General features: G+C 40.6%; 1 protein-coding gene across 2 annotated transcripts in view; it reads right to left on the bottom strand.

Moving 5' to 3' along the window:
- DNAH8 (dynein axonemal heavy chain 8) overlaps positions 1-13,386 on the bottom strand; it is a 321,904-nt gene extending 308,518 nt beyond the window's left edge. For both annotated transcript variants that reach the window (XM_027525064.1, XM_027525063.1), the window contains exons 1-6: positions 12,894-13,386; positions 12,650-12,784; positions 9,337-9,421; positions 7,328-7,479; positions 5,510-5,699; positions 4,855-5,018 (exon numbers count right to left, since the gene is read on the bottom strand). In XM_027525064.1, coding sequence (XP_027380865.1) covers positions 4,855-5,018; positions 5,510-5,699; positions 7,328-7,479; positions 9,337-9,421; positions 12,650-12,784; positions 12,894-13,346 — 1,179 coding nt within the window. In that variant the 5' untranslated portion in view covers positions 13,347-13,386. The remainder of the gene's footprint in view (positions 1-4,854; positions 5,019-5,509; positions 5,700-7,327; positions 7,480-9,336; positions 9,422-12,649; positions 12,785-12,893) is intronic.
- Positions 13,387-16,286: the final 2,900 nt, after the last annotated feature.

The raw sequence follows: 16,286 nt of genomic DNA, 5'->3' as shown, positions 1-16,286 counted from the left end.
GTTCTTCACATCAGGTGGCCAAAGTATTAGAGTTTCAGCTTCAACATCAGTCCTTTCAATGAATATTCAGGATGACCTCCTTTAGGATGAACAAGTTGGATCTCCATGCAGCCCAAGGGACTCTCAAGAGTCTTCTCCAACACCACAGTTCAATTCTTCAGCGCTGAGCTTTCTTTATAATCCAACTCTCACATCCATACGTGACTAATGGAAAAACCAGAGCCTTGACTATCCGGACCTTTGTCAGCAAAGTAATGTCTCTGTTTTTTAATATGCTGTCTAGGTTAATCAGAGCTTTCTTCCAAGGAGCAAGCGTCTTTTAATTGCATGACTGCAGTCACAATCTGCAGTGATTTTGGAGCCCAAAATAAAGTCTGCCACTGTTTCCATTGTTTCTCCATCTATTTGCCGTGAAGTGATGGGACCAGAGGTCATGATCTTCGTTTTCTGAATGTTGAGCTTTCACTCAACATTTTCACTCTCCTCTTTCACTTTCATCAAGAAGCTCTTTAGTTCTTCACTTTCTGCTATAAGGGTGGTGTCATCTGCATATCTGAGGTTATTGATATTTCTCCCAGTAATCTTTGATTCCAGCTTGTGCTTCATCCAGCCTAGCATTTCTCATGATATACTCTGCATTTAAGTTAAATAAGCAGGGTGACAATATACAGCCTTGACGTATTCCTTTCCCAATTTGGAACGAGACTGTTGTTCCATGTCCAGTTCTAACTGTTGCTTCCTGACCTGCACACAGATTTCTCAAGAGGCAAGTCAGTGGTCTGGTATTCCCATCTCTTGAAGAATTTTCCACAGTTTATTGTGATCCACACAGTCAAAGGCTTTGACATAATCAATAAAGCAGAAGTAGATGTTTTTCTGGAATTCTCTTGCTTTTTCAATGATCCAACAGATCACTGAAGATATTAAGATATCTTATGATATCAGAAACAGAATATATTAAGAAGAGGTGGCAAGAATACACAGAACTATACAAAAAAAGGTCTTCATAACCCAGATAACCATGATGGTGTGATCACTCACCTAGAGCCAGACATTCTGGAATGTGAAGTCAAGTGGGCCTTATGAAGCATCACTATGAACAAAGCTAGTGGAGGTGATGGAATTCCAGTTGAGCTATTTCAAATTCTAAAGGTTGATGCTGTGAAAGTGCTGCACTCAATATGCCAGCAAATTTGGAAAACTCAGCAGTGGCCACGGGACTGGAAAAGGTCAGTTTTCATTCTAATCTTAAAGAAAGGCAATGCCAAAGAATGTTCAAACTACCACACAGTTGCACTCATCTCACATGCTAGCAAAGTAATGCTCAACATTCTCCAAGCCAGGCTTCAACAGTATGTGAACCGTGAACTTGCAGATGTTCAAGCTGAATTTAGAAAAGGCAAAGGAATAAGAGATTAAATTGCCAACATCCGTTGGATCATCAAAAAAGCAATAGAGTTCCAGAAAACCATCTACATCTGCTTATGTTAGGTCCTTACCATTTTCGTCCTTTATCCTTACCATTTTCATCCTTTATCCTGCCCATCCCTGCATGAGATGTTCCTTTGATATTTCCTATTTTCCTAAAGAGATCTCTAGCCTTTCCCATTCTATTGCTTTCCTCTACTTCTGTGCATTATTCATTTTAAAAGGCCTTCTTATCTCTCCTTGCTATTCTCTGGAACTCTGCATTCAGTTGGGTATATCTTTGCCTTTCTCCTTTGTCTTTAGCGTCTCTTCTTTCCTCAGATATCTGTAAAGTTCCTCAGACAACTACTTTGCCTTCTTGCATTTCTTTTCCTTTGAGATAGTTTGGTCCCTGCCTCCAAAATCATCTCAAAGACACTGTACAACATTATGAACCTCCATCCATAGTTCTTCAGGAACTCTATCAGGTCTAATTCCTTGAATCTATTCATCACTTCCACTGTATAATCATAAGGGATTTAGAACATATCTGAATGACATAGATGTTTTCCCTATTTTCTTCAATTTAAGCCTGAATTTTGCAATAAGGAGGTCATGTTTTGAGCTACAGTCAGCTGCTGATCTTACTTTTGCTAACTGTAGAGAGCTTCTCCATCTTTGGCTGCAAAGGGCAATCAATCTGATCTTGGTATTGACCATCTGGTGATGTCTATGTGTAGAATCATCTCTTGTGTTGTTGGAAGAGGGCATTTGCAATGACCAGTGCATTCTCTTGGCAAAAATGTTAGCCTTTGCCCTGCTTCATTTTGTACTCCAAAGCCAAACTTGCCTGTTATTCTGGTATCTCTTGACTTCCTACATTTGCATTCCAATCCCCTATGATGAAAAAGACATCTCTTTTTATTTTTATTTTTTTGGTGTTAGCTCTAGGTTTTGTAGGTCTTCCTAGAACTGTTCAACTTCATCTTTTTTGACATCAGTGGTTGGGGCATAGACCTGGATTACTGTGATGTTGAATGGTTTGCCTTGGAAATGAACTAAGATCATTCTGTCATTTTCGAGACTGTACTCAAGTACTGCATTCTATAATTGACTATGAAGGCTACTCCATTTCTTCTAAGGGATTCTTGCCCACAGTAATAGATATAATGGTCATCTGAATTAAATTCTCCCATTCCCATCCATTATAGTTCACTGATTCCTAAGATGTTGATATTCAGCCTTACTATCTCCTGCTTGACCATGTCCAGTTTACCTTGATTCGTGGACCTAACCAGCTTCCTATGCAATACTGTTCTTTACAGCATCTAACTTTACTTTCACCACCAGACATGTCCCCAGCCAAGCATCATTCCGGCTTTGGCCCAGCTACTTCATTCTTACTGGAGCTATTCGTAATTGCCCTCCACTCTTCACCATGGTAGCATATTGAACACCTGCCAAGCTGGGGGACTCATCTTGCAGCATCGTATCTTTTTGCCTTTTCATACTGTCCCTAGGGGTCTCCAGGCAAGAATGCTATTGAAGTGCTATACTCAGCATGTCAGTAAATTTGAAAAACTCAACAGTAGCCACAGGACTGGAAAAGGTCAGTTTTCATTCCAATCCCAAAGAAGAGCAAGTTCTTTATATATTGTGGATACTAACTCTTTGTTACACATGCGGATAATATTTTTCTCCCAGAAAGTTAATTATCTTTTAATGTTGCTTACAGTGATTTCTGCCATATAGATATTACTTTAATTTTTTTATGTAGTCAAATATGTCAGGTTTTTATTTCATGGCTTTTGGATTTTCCATCTGTCTTAATTAGATATTAATATAGCCCTACATTATGTTCTGATTTATCTATAGTTTTTGTTCTACTTTTCACATTACTCTTCAAAGGCTGGATTTGTTCACAGCATGTTTTTGAGATTCATTCATCTTGTTGCATGTATCTCTTCTTTTAGTTTTAGCGATGATCCATCCTGAATTAATTTTTGTGTATGACAAGAGGTCGGGTTTATTTTAGATGTAATTTTTTAATATTTATTTATATATTGGCTGTGCTGGTCTTTTTTGCTGCACGTAGGTGCTCTCTAGTTGTGGTGAGCGGGGGTTACTCTTCCCTGCAGCGTGCAGGTTTCCCACTGTGGTGGCTTCTCTTGTTTCAAAGCACAGGCTCTAGAGTGCAGACTCTGGCTTCAGTTGTTCCACAGCATGTCTAATCTTCCTGGACCAGGGACTGGACACATGTCCCCTGTATTGGAAGGCAGATCCTTATCCACTGTGACACGAAGGATGTCCTAGATGTAACTTTTAAAGATTTCTTGCACTGATTCTGCTTAACTGGAGACCATTTGCTGCAGTTGGCCAACTTGATTTTCCTATTTCAAGTTGCCTAATATCTTCATGTTAAGCTATTATCTTTTGCTTGCTCATTTTTATAAAAGAAGATCTATTTTGATTGATCATGAAAACTGGAGGAGATCTCCTCAGCTCTGTGCAGGACAGAGCTTGACCTCCACAATGGCTTACAACTCCCCTCCTTCCTCAGTGGCATTAAAGGCAGCTGCAGGTGGACAAATACTCATTTTTATTACCTAGGGACACCTGGAAGCAAATTCTGGGGTCAGCACTCCAAGCCTTGATGGAGTTTCCAAAACTCCTCCAGATTCTCCACTCTAACTACACTTCCCTCCTTCTAACAGTTCTGAGAGGTAAAATCAGAAATGCTTTTCTCTAACTCTTGCTTGCTCAAGACTTTTCTCCCCTAGTCCTCACTCCATTAAAGATTTTCTTCTCCAGTTCCACTCTCCTGTGCTCATGACCTGGAGATCTGTGAGCTGGTTTCTAGAGTCTGTTTAGAGCAATTATATAGCATCTGGTTTGGGGCAGCCTTTGTAGTGTAAGTTGGCACCTCTCAGAATGTGCCACCATTTCTATCACTGCTTTTCTTACTGACAGAGAAAATGTATTTGGCCACAGAGCTGCAGACTTGCAACTGTAGCACTAATATGAATGAGCCTAGTTTGAACCTCTCTGTCAACACAAACAATTTCACTGATGAACCAAAAAGCATTTATTAATTATCTAGCATTGTGGCTATAGGCTCTTCATTGTGTTCTTTTCCTCTCTCTCTAATGAAAAGCATAAACAATATATGAAATATTGCAGATAAATGCTAGCTAATCCTGATTCTTTACTATTTCATCCTCAAGCCATACTGTTATGGTTTCCTCCTTAAAGTGAGAAATATCTTAAAGGTGATTTTAAATGGTCCAAAGAGAACAATGATTTTGCACTGGAATCAAGAAGAGGCTGAATTTCATAGTAGAATCTGGAAGGCTCCTCTTCCCTTTATGTTCAGGAACAAAATGCAATGATTAGGACACAGATGAGAACCACAACTCGTATCTGATGAAGTCACTCAAGCCAGCTCACCTGTTCGATCTGTTTGTACCATATCATCAGCACGTCCTCTAGCTGACGAACAGTTTCTGAATTGCTTGCTGCAAGTGTCACGTCTTCAAAGGTATGCAGTTTGGAAAAATCAACACTGTCTATTTTCTTTAGCTTAACTGTTCCCTCAATACTTATTCTAGCACCTAAAAGGGAAAAAATAATATTGAGAAGAGATGGTAATGTCAGTGTGCTAAACATCAATGTGTGGTTTCAAGCTGTAATTACTAAAATGTTAGAGATTTAATATTTTATAGTAGGAGCATAATTCTAATTGATCATTAGACTGTGCTATGATTATTTAAATTGTTTATTTTTATAAATATGAAATGATTTATAGTTTAAAGAGGGTTAATAATAAAGTATATATTTTTAAATATGGTAAAAATTTTCACAAATAATATAGGAAGAGACTTCTTCCTCAACAGAAAATATAAAAGAAAATGTATCTTGTGCCTTCAAAAATTCCTGGAAAGAGAAGTTGTAATGATTAAATATCTTAACTCTAGGTCCCATAATTACTTTAACATCATCTTTTAAGATGGAAATTTTTTCTCTAATGTTTATTTTTAATAACATATCTTATAGCTAATTTGCTTATTGTAATAATTTATTAAACATTAAATATTACACTTACCATCTAAAAAGGAAAGGTATCTGTTGATGGTTTCAATGAAAATGTGTTTTTCGGATTCTCCTTGCTGGGACTGGTTTAAAGCACCCCAACTGTTTGTCGCAAGAATAGCTGGTAGAAATATATTTGCCAGCATATTTCTAATCCCAACTAGCAGTCCTTCCGATGCATCCAGAACAGTAAATAGCACTTCCTGAAAGGATAATGTTCAAAGGTTATTTTATATGCTGGTCCCATTAAGAACTGAAAACCAAAATCTATTTTTACACTGCAATAAGTATAAATAATACATCTTATAAACTATTAGGAAAACTTAAGTGGTGAATATTAGGGTTCTAAAATCAACAAATTTATATTCTGCCCACATTTAACCATTCAGATGCTTGCTCATCAAGTAAACATTTTTTCCCTGGTGCTTTAAATTCTGCCTAGGGAAGAAGTTATGGCCTGGAGCATACACAATGTGAGGGAAATGAAATTAAGCCTCATGCAAAAAGAAAGTTTCAGGTTGACAGTTGCCCTGTCTATGAAAAGGAGACCAGAAAACTGTCAGTGCAAAGACAGAACAACGAAACTAGCCTTCTGCCCAGAAATTTGACACAAAAAAACCGCTGGTGAAAGGATGCAAACTTTCAGTTATAAGATGACTAGGCTCTGGGGATATAATGAACAACATGGTGACTATGGTAACAATGTGCCACGCTAAGTTATTTCAGTCGTGTCCAACTCTTTGCAACCCTATGGACCATAGCCCAGCAGGCTCCTCTGTTCATGGGATTCTCTAGGCAAGAATACTCGAGTGGGTTGCCATGCCCTCCTCCAGGGGATCTTCCCAACCCAGGGATCAAACCCGAGTCTCCTGTGTCTCCTGCATTGGCATATAGGTTCTTTACCACTAGCACCACCTGGAAAGCCCCATAATCAACAGTCAGTTCCGTTCAGTCGCTCAGTCATGTCCAACTCTCTGCAGCCCCATGGACTGCAGCATATCAGGCTTCCCTGCCCATCACCAACTCCCGGAGCTTGCTCAAACTCATGTCCATCGAGTCGGTGATGCCATCCAACCATCCCATTCTCTGTCCCATTCTCCTTCTGCCTTCAGTCTTGCCCAGCATCAGGGTCTTTTCCAATGATTTATTTCTTCACATCAGGTGGCCAAAGTATTGGAGTTTCAGCTTCAGTATCAGTCCTTCCAATGAATATTCAGGACTGATCTTTTAGGATGGACTGGTTGGATCTCCTTGCAGTCCAAGGGACTCTCAAGAGTCTTCAACACCAGAGTTCAAAAGCACACATCTATACCTGTGGCGGATTCATTTCGATATATGGCAAAACCAATACAATATTGTAAAGTTAAAAAATAAAATAAAATTTTAAAAAAAAAGCATAAATTACTATATCATATACTTGAAAGCTGCTGGGACATCCCCGGCAGTCCAGTGGTTAAGACTTCACCTTCTAATGTAGGGGATACAATCTTTGGGGAGCTAAGAAGCCACATACCTTGTAGGCAAACACCAAAACATAAAACAAGCAATATTGTAATAAGTGCAATAAAGAGTTTAAAAATGGTCTATATCAAAAAAAAAAAACAAAACCTTAAAAAAGAAAAAAGTTGCTAAGGGAGTAGATCTTAAACATCATTACCAAAAAAGAAAAGTAGTTAATTATATGAAGTTAATGCTATGGTGGTAATCATCTCACAATGTATTGAATAAATTCTTTGCATACCTTAAACTTACATAATGTTATATGTCAATTGTATCACAATAAAGCTGGCAAAAATATTTAACTATATATTTGAAAAAAAAGTAAACATACTTCCTGAATATTTTTAGTATTTATAGGGATATCGTTGCGACAGCGAACAAAAAATACACACTGTCCTTTTAGTTTCTCCGGGGCTGCGTTGTCTACATACAATCTCATCATTTTTGCCCCTTTGGTTGCTCCAGCAATAGTTCGACCACATTCTGAAAACAAAAGTCAAGAACTTAACATATGATCACATAACTGATTAAATGTGATAAATTACTGTGATTCTTACACTGGTGTTCCTTGCCTCACTTTAGTATAACAAGTTTTCAATATGATTGTGGGATAAAATTTTTTGCCTACAAAAAGATGTTAGTAATTGCAAATCTTAACATTGCCACCTCCTCGGGTGCCTTTCCCTGAGCTCTGCACTTTGCTCCTTCCGGCCTGGCCTCAGGCAGGGTCTTCATGCAAACTCTTCTGCCATCCCATCATCCACCTTCTACCTCCCTAATCCTTGCTAATCTTACATATATTAGCCAGAATGCCACCTCGCAGGGAAACCTTCAGTGACTCCCCTAAGAAGATCCTGTCCCCTACTAAATATTCTCACAGCACCCAACTTATACGAAATCTTTCCTTGAGCTAATTTCAATGAAAACTTATCATTTAATTAGGTATCTATCTTCAGTGTTTGAAGATTCTTGAGAGTCCCTTGGACTGCAAGGAGATCAAACCAGTCCATCCTAAAAGAAATCAACCCTGAATACTCATTGGAAAGACTGATGCTGAAGCTGAAGCTCCAATACCTTGGCCACCTGATGTGAAGAGCCAACTCATTAGAAAAGACCCAGATGCTGGGAAAGATTGAGGATAGAAGAAGAAGGGAGAGACGGAGGATGAGATGGTCAGATAGCATCATTGACTCAATGATTCTGAGCAAACTCTGGGAGATAGTGAAGGACAGGGAAGCCTGGTGTGCTGCAGTTCACAGGGTTTCAAAGAGTCAGACATGACTGAGCAACTGAACAGCAAGATGAAAACAGAAGAACATCCGCAAGTGCTCTGTTTGACAGTGCAAACTTTAAAAGAGACAGGAGTTTGGAGGATAGTGATGGACGTGGTTTGGAAAACTCTAGGAAGGCTCTGAAGAAAAGAGAACGCATGAAGTGATCCCGAAGAGGGGTAGGATTTGTCTAGGTGGAGAGAAGAAAGGCATTCAGAGAGCGTCAGGATGGAGAGTGGAGAAAAGGGCACAGAAATGACTCTGGTATGAACCGAGAACAATGAAGACTGACTTAGAAGGAGCAGCAAGTTCTGGTTAAGAGGAGATTAGGAGACCCAACTAAACAAGTACTGTGTGCCCAGGTTATGACAGGCCTTGGTGCAATAAATGAAGAGTTTGGGCCTAATTAAAGGTTTGCTTACCAAGAATAAGTAGTATAGATTTCAGAGAGGGAATCTGACAACAGATACTATTTTTGGATCTAGAATCCAGAAATGGGCATGAGATATGAGCCTAGCTTAAAGGCAGCAGAGGAGGAAAACAAGAAAGAACCAATAGAGGGGACACAATGAAGGTAAAATCCACAGGATTTATAAGATAAGTAGCCTAAGAGCAAAGGATGGGCCATGTACCTACTTATTAAGACAAAAGTTTACCAACCTGGTAAGGTAGCAACTCTTTTTGGAATAACGTGAAAAGTAGGGAAAGCCAGATATTCCAACTACAGCAGCAGCAGACACAGGAGGCTCACCTAGGACCATAGGGAGCAACGGCTGTGCTTTCAGGTGGTTTCCTGACTATTTCTGGTCATCTGACAACATGTGTACAGAATGGCTCTCTATCTGTTTCAGGGAAAAGGCAATTAAACCCTAGTGAAAATGTATATTCCCAGGGGAAGTCAATGACTTTTATAAGGCTGTTTTCTTCTTCAATCATTATGGTAATCCTGTAAGCTCCTGATAATTTCCTTTATAAATATAGGATTGTCTATGTATAAGAGAAAAGATATGCTACATTTTCACATTCATTCATGAACAGCTGGCACATTACCCTTGCAGAACATACTTACCAAGACCAGGTACATCTCCTTCTTGGTACAAAAATTTCAGTGTCTTGCAACCATCTTTCATAAAAAAGAGAGTAAATGCTTCCAGCTGTTAAGTAAAAGAGAAATGACTTGTTTAGTGGCTAAGTCATGTCCAATTCTTTTGTGACCCCATGGACTATAGCCCACCAGGCTCCTCTGCCCATGGGATTTCCCAGGCAAGAATACTGGAATAGGTTGCCATTTCCTTCTCCAGGGGATCTTCTCCAACCAGGGATCAAACCCAGGTCTCCTGCATTCCAGGTAGATTCTTTATCACTTAGCCACCTGGGGAAGCCCAATAAAATGACTAAGAAACTATAATAAAATGAACCAACAGAGGAAAACCAGTACCACCTCAGGGCCTGGAAGGGTAGGCATGGGGGAACAGCGGGAAGCAGGCTGAAAGAAGGAGCTGGGGGAGAGGGACTGCTTGGGAGATCATGGCCAGAAACACGGCCAAGGAGGGAAGGATCAGGCTTCTTTCCCCTATGCCCTCCAGTCTCCTACTGGTACCTCCCAGAGGCTGAGCCACATGGAAGCAAGAGAGCGAGGGCACGTGGTAGATTCCAGAAAGGTCAGTCTTCCAGGCAACAGAACAGTAAAAGAGAATGGATCTGAAAGCCAACAAACTAACCACCACACCCGTTCTTAACACACCCAGTTTCCTAAACCACACAACAAAACGTACCATCCCCTGCTCCTTATTCCATCTGCTTCCTCATGCATCCACTAATCATGATCCCAATCTACTGTAAGTCCTGGCTTTGAACACGTAACCAAATAAACACTCTAATCTCTCCCAGATTTTGACATTTGTCTCCATTCCTGGCTGTATGATCTTCCTTCCACTGTGGCTTTGCAATTCACAAGGAACTCTTAAGGAAACACCTTTTTGGGCCTGAATTTTCCCTTAATCCTAGATTTCCCATTTCTTGCTGCCTTAGCAGTATCTGACCTGGTCCATGATAGTCTTAAGAAATAACTTAACCACATAAACCCAAATCCAAGACATACCCCTGGAGTGACAAGTGGAATGGTTTGCAGCCACCAGGCACTCCAGCATGCTAGCCCAGTGAGAAAAACTTCCTCCAAGCAGAAAATGCCAGTCAAGAAAACCAGGGGGCAAATATCAATACTTATGGGTGATAGTACCACCTCTGTAGGCACCCATCTCCCGAGTCCTAGCATCAATCCTCCTCTGAAGGCACTGCCCAGTCTCAATGTCTATGCCTAAAACTTCTGCAGAGCTACTGGGATTCCAATTACGAAGTCAGCCAACTATGTGGCCTTGCAAATTTCAGGTGAAACAAGGTTGATCACCTATATAGTTTCCTCCCTAACCAAGCACAGGAATGGTTCTTGGGACAGGCCTGAAGCCTGGGCCATCTGAGAAACACTTTTTTTTAGAAATTTGCCTTTCCTTCATCTCTTGGTCATCTGCTCAATGATGAGTACAGGGCTGTTTTATGTTACTTTCTTCTACTAGGAGAACAGGCAGACACACAAACAGAGTTGTCAGAGGAGCCAAAATAGTAAGGAAAGGAGGCCAGGAGAGATTGAAACAGATGGTGGCTCAGTGGTAAAGAATCCACCTGTCAATGCAGGAAACATAGATTCCATCCCTGATCCAGGAAGATCCCACATTTGTCCAAGCAACTAAGCCTGTGCTCCAGAGCCTAGGAGCTGCAACCGGTGAACCCACATGCTGCAACTCTGAAGCCCACGCACCCTAGAGCCCATGTTCCACAAAAGAAGTCACTGCAATGAGAAGCCCACACAGTCTAACTAGACTGTATACCCTACTCTACACAACCAGAGAAAAGCCCACTCAGTAACAAAGACCCAGCAGGGCCATAAATAAATAATTTTTTAAAAGCAACACAAACAAACAAAACAGCTTGAGAATGGCAAAAAGAATCCTGTTGCCATTGGGTGGTATGACCCATAGCCAGTACAGATTTCAGAATTTGTGGGGCCCAGTATAAAATTAAAATGCAGAACCAAAGGTTTAAAAATTATTAATAATTTCAAGATGGCAACAGGAGATCATTAATCCAAGTGCAAGGCCCTTCAGCACAGGGGCCTACTCGGCTAACAGCCTGAACGCCCTTAAAGCATTTGGCCACATCTACATTCCCACATGGAACTTTGGTGACCTGAGAAACTGTGACTTTCATGATCCAGGTCACTCCTAGACTTGATGACAAGCTCAAGTAGTTAACAGTAATTTTATTGAAAATTAATTTAGGACTTCCCTGGTGCCACAGTGGATAAGAATCTGCCTACCAATGCAGGAGGCACAGATTCAATCCTTGGTCCAGGAGGATTCCATATGCCACGGAGCAACTAGGCCCGTGTGCCACAGCTACGGAGTCCTCACTCTAGAGCCTGAGATCCGTAACTCCTAAGCCCGTGCACTGCAACTACTGAAGCCCACGAGCCTAGAGCGCATGCTCCACAACGAGACACTGCCATAATGAGAAGCCCGCAGACCACAGAGTGTAGCCCTCACTCACCACAACCAGAGAAAGCCCGTACAAAGCAACAAAGACCCAAAGCAGCCAAAAATAAATAAAAATAAATACTTTTAAAAGAGAATCAATGTCTATAAGGAATTTACAACAAAAAGTATCAAATTTTTTTAAAAGAAAATTAATTTAGAACCTGAGCTACAAGGAAGCTATAACTGCTTCTGGGAACTGCTATGAAAGTCACAGTTTATCATATATTACTATAATTAGGGTGACCATATATAGTAAATTCATCATCCAAAACTGGGACCGTTTTTGGAGTGAAAGGGGGAACTGTTAATAATTATGCCAGAAAAGTAGGCAGTGGGGTGTCCCTGGCATGCAGAGATACATGGGAATCACCTCACTGGTTTCCAATATATTCATGCAACAGTCACTGTGCCCTAGCTCTATTTCTGCAGTTTGTTTTTCTATCCAAATAATTTTCACTTGTAGGTTATATAACCTGTACTTTTAAAATATCACTCTACCTGTGCTTTACTATTCCTCTTAACTTCTGAAGCCATTCTGAATTAACTTTTAGCTTAATTCTAGTTGCCAACTCTTTTCCTTCCTTCCTTCCTTCCTTCCTTCCTCCACACTAGTAAGCCAAACTAGAAATATCACCCAGTTGGCTATAATTACATAAAATAAAGCTTCCTCTCTAACCAGGTAAATTCCAACCGCCTCTTTCTAAATGTTTTGTTGTTCACAATGATCCATGTTTCATAAACCAATCACTCCTCTAAAAGCAGCTAAAAGAGAGTGATAAGACTCAAACTTACAGATGGGCAATCTAAAATTAATTCTTCAACAGTTACTATGTCCAGGCCAAGCTTTTCTGACAGAATTTCAAATATATATTTGTAGGAAGGGTCTATTTTCATTTTTCGGTTTTCTCTTGCATCTCTATATCTTGCCTAAAGAATGAAAACAACAGGTTAAAAAAAAAAATGCAATTATTAAGAAAAGTCACCAAAACGTTTCATTTGAGATCGAAGTGACACATATGAAAAACATAAGCAAAACCTGTCTCTCTTTTAATGTTTCCTGTAGATTTGGAATGCCACTCATACTTCGGCGATATTTGGATGATCTGTGGGAAGACTGAGAGAGCACATCAGAAAGCATTGACTGGACCATTCGCGGCGCAGGCCTGGGTCGCACCCTGCCTGGTTCCAACTCATCATCGTCTGGCATAACTATCCTTTCATCAGAAGGAAGGAGATTCAAATAATCACTTAAAGAGGAAGTAGGGGCTTTCTCGGAAAGAGAGCCTGTATCTCCCTCAGACACCTCTTCGGGAAGGGTTGGGGCCTCCTCGCTGGAAGGAGGAGGAGGAGTCTCTTCTTCTGCAGGGGGCGGAGCCTCATCTCCTGGATCTGGACGGGCAACCTCTTCTGAACCAGGAGGCGCTGATTCTCCGGACGAGGGAGGGGCTTCTTCTTCCGGAGCGGGTGGGTCGCCTTCCTCAGCGCTCATGTTATCCGGTCCTTCCACCAGCGGAGCACCTTAAAACTTCAAAACCTAGGATGATAAAAAGTTTGCTTTTAAAACTATTCAAAACGTTGAGCGCGATATGTTAATTACTACCCTTGAGGCTAGACAGGTGAACAAAATTATGTATTTCTCCCTACTGCATTATCTAAAGAAACTTAAGTTTAAGGGGCTAGAGTTTTTTTAAGTGAGACAGCACGCGCACACACACACACATAAACACACATCCCTCTAGGAGCTTTTTCAAACTGTGTAAGTGCTTCTCCTGATCATGATGTGACCCTAGGGGACATACCCCATTCCCAGGGGAATCAGTTCAGTTCAGTCGCTCAGTCGTGTCTGACTCTTTGCGACCCCATGAATTGCAGCACACCAGGCCTCCCTGTCCATCACCAACTCCCAGAGTTCACTCAGACTCACGTCCATCGAGTCAGTGATGCCATCCAGCCATCTCATCCTCTGTCATCCCCTTCTCCTCCTGCCCCCAATCCCTCCCAGCATCAGAGTCTTTTCCAATGAGTCAACTCTTCGCATGAGGTGGCCAAAGTACTGGAGTTTCAGTTTTAGCATCATTCCTTCCAAAGAACACCCAGGGCTGATCTCCTTTAGAATGGACTGGTTGGATCTCCTTGCAGTCCAAGGGACTCTCAAGAGTCTTCTCCAACACCACAGTTCAAAAGCATCAATTCTTCGGTGCTCAGCCTTCTTCATAGTCCAACTCTCACATCCATACATGACCACAGGAAAAACCATAGCCTTGACTAGATGGACCTTTGTTGGCAAAGTAATGTCTCTGCTTTTCAATATGCTATCTAGGTTGGTCATAACTTTTCTTCCAAGGAGAAAGCATCTTTTAATTTCATGGCTGCAGTGATTTTGGAGCCCCCCAAAATAAAGTCTGACACTGTTTCCACTGTTTCCCCATCTATTTCCCATGAAGTGCTGGGACCAGATGCCATGATCTTAGTTTTCTGAATGTTGAGCTTTAAGCCAACTTTTTCACTCTCCTCTTTCACTTTCATCAAGAGACTTTTGAGTTCCTCTTCACTTTCTGCCATAAGGGTGGTGTCATCTGCATATCTGAGGTTATTGATATTTCTCCCGGCAATAGGTGGGGAAAAAATCAAAGTTAGGACAATAATCAAGTCTCCATCAAAATAAACAGGCATTCAGGATATGGCTAAGATTCTTACTCTCACAGAACAAGAGTACATAATTGAAGAGCAGAAGAACAGATTACAAAGCAGCTACTTCAAAAGAAGATAAAGAAGCTTTCTAGTGAGAAATTCTGAAGTCACTGGTGCAGACCTGGCCTAAGTAAGATGGTGCTTCATATGAAGGGACACCAGCAGCCCTTCATCAGACACAGAGATTACCTATAACCTGCACTGACATCTGCCCTCTCCAGGTTTTCCAAAGCACCCATAAACAGCTGAAATTTTCTTTGATATACTACTTTGGTCTATTCCAGAACAGAAAGACACACACTGACCTTTCAGCTGCCAGCCAACCTGGTGACCCACCCACATCCAAGATGTACAAATTAGAACTCAAACTGTCTGAAGTTTTTGCTTAATTTTTTTCTCATCTCTCTCTCTCCTCTCCTATAATCCTGGTTTTTGTCTTTGATCTTTGGCCACAGTCTAAAGTCTGAGCTTCCCTGGTGGCCCAGACGGTAAAGAATTTGCTTGCAATGCAGGAGATCAGGGATCCATCCCTGGGTTAGGAAGACCCCCTGAAGAAGGGAATGGCAACCCACTCCAATATTCCTACCTGGGAAATCCTATGGAGAGAGGAGCCTGGTGGGCTACAGACCATGGGGTCGCAAAGAGTCTGACACAACTGAGTGACTAACATACACACACACACACACACACACACACACACACAATCTAAGGTCTAGCTTCTTCACACTAGAGGAAATTTGCTTAGGCAGTGACTATTTAGATGCCTGTGAATTACTATTGGACACAACAAAGATATACAATACCCAGGGGTTGTGTGTGCATTACAATCTTACACTTGAAACTGGCCTCTAGGAGTCAGCTGTGCTATCTATAATACGTCAAGATCAAGTATGATGATACATACTAGTGAAGACATATCAACTACCTGTCACTCTGCTCAAATTTATGCTTCTGAATTCTACAAAATAATTCATTTTACTTGGTAAGATACTCTCAAAGGGTATCAACAAGGTATTGTCTAGTTTCTGAAACCAAAGCAAAATTTAATTTCAATAAATGGTAAAGTCTGTGCACTGATTGAGTTCAGTGGGGCTGGAGAGCATCTCTATAGGTAATCAGTACTCTTTCTAGAGACACACAGTAATTTAAGCCAGTATAGAGATACCATTATGTAAGCCATGAAAGAAAGGCTAAAATTCAAATATATTTTGCTTAAAAAATCAAGGAAGGATTCAATAAATCTTGAGGTTCCCATCTAAAAATTACTACTATTTCTTAAGAGTTGGTACAGATTAAATTTTCAGAAAATTTTATTATTTAAATATTCCAGATAGTTAAGATTCATGACACATAATTTTAGAACTAGAAAATAAAGTTAGAAATCATCTAGTTTAATTTTCCCTTTTTAGTGATAATGAAACTAAGATCCAAATTTGTTTTTATATAAGTTTAAATAAGTTTTCCAAATTTGCTGGCATATTGAGTGCAGCACTTCCATAGCATCATCTTTCAGGATTTGAAATAGCTCAACTGGAATTCCATCACCTCCACTAGCTTTGTTCGTAGTGATGCTTTCTAAGGCCCACTTGACTTCACATTCCAGGATGTCTGGCTCTAGGTCAGTGATCACACCATCGTGATTATCTGGGATGTGAAGATCTTTTTTGTACAGTTCTTCTGTGTATTCTTGCCACCTCTTCTTGATATCTTCTGCTTCTGTTAGGTCCATACCATTTCT

Source organism: Bos indicus x Bos taurus, chromosome 23 (genome assembly GCF_003369695.1).
Source record: "Bos indicus x Bos taurus breed Angus x Brahman F1 hybrid chromosome 23, Bos_hybrid_MaternalHap_v2.0, whole genome shotgun sequence".
NCBI lineage: Eukaryota > Metazoa > Chordata > Mammalia > Artiodactyla > Bovidae > Bos > Bos indicus x Bos taurus.
Note: the sequence above shows the minus strand (reverse complement) of the source record. Positions and strands in the feature narration are given on the sequence as shown.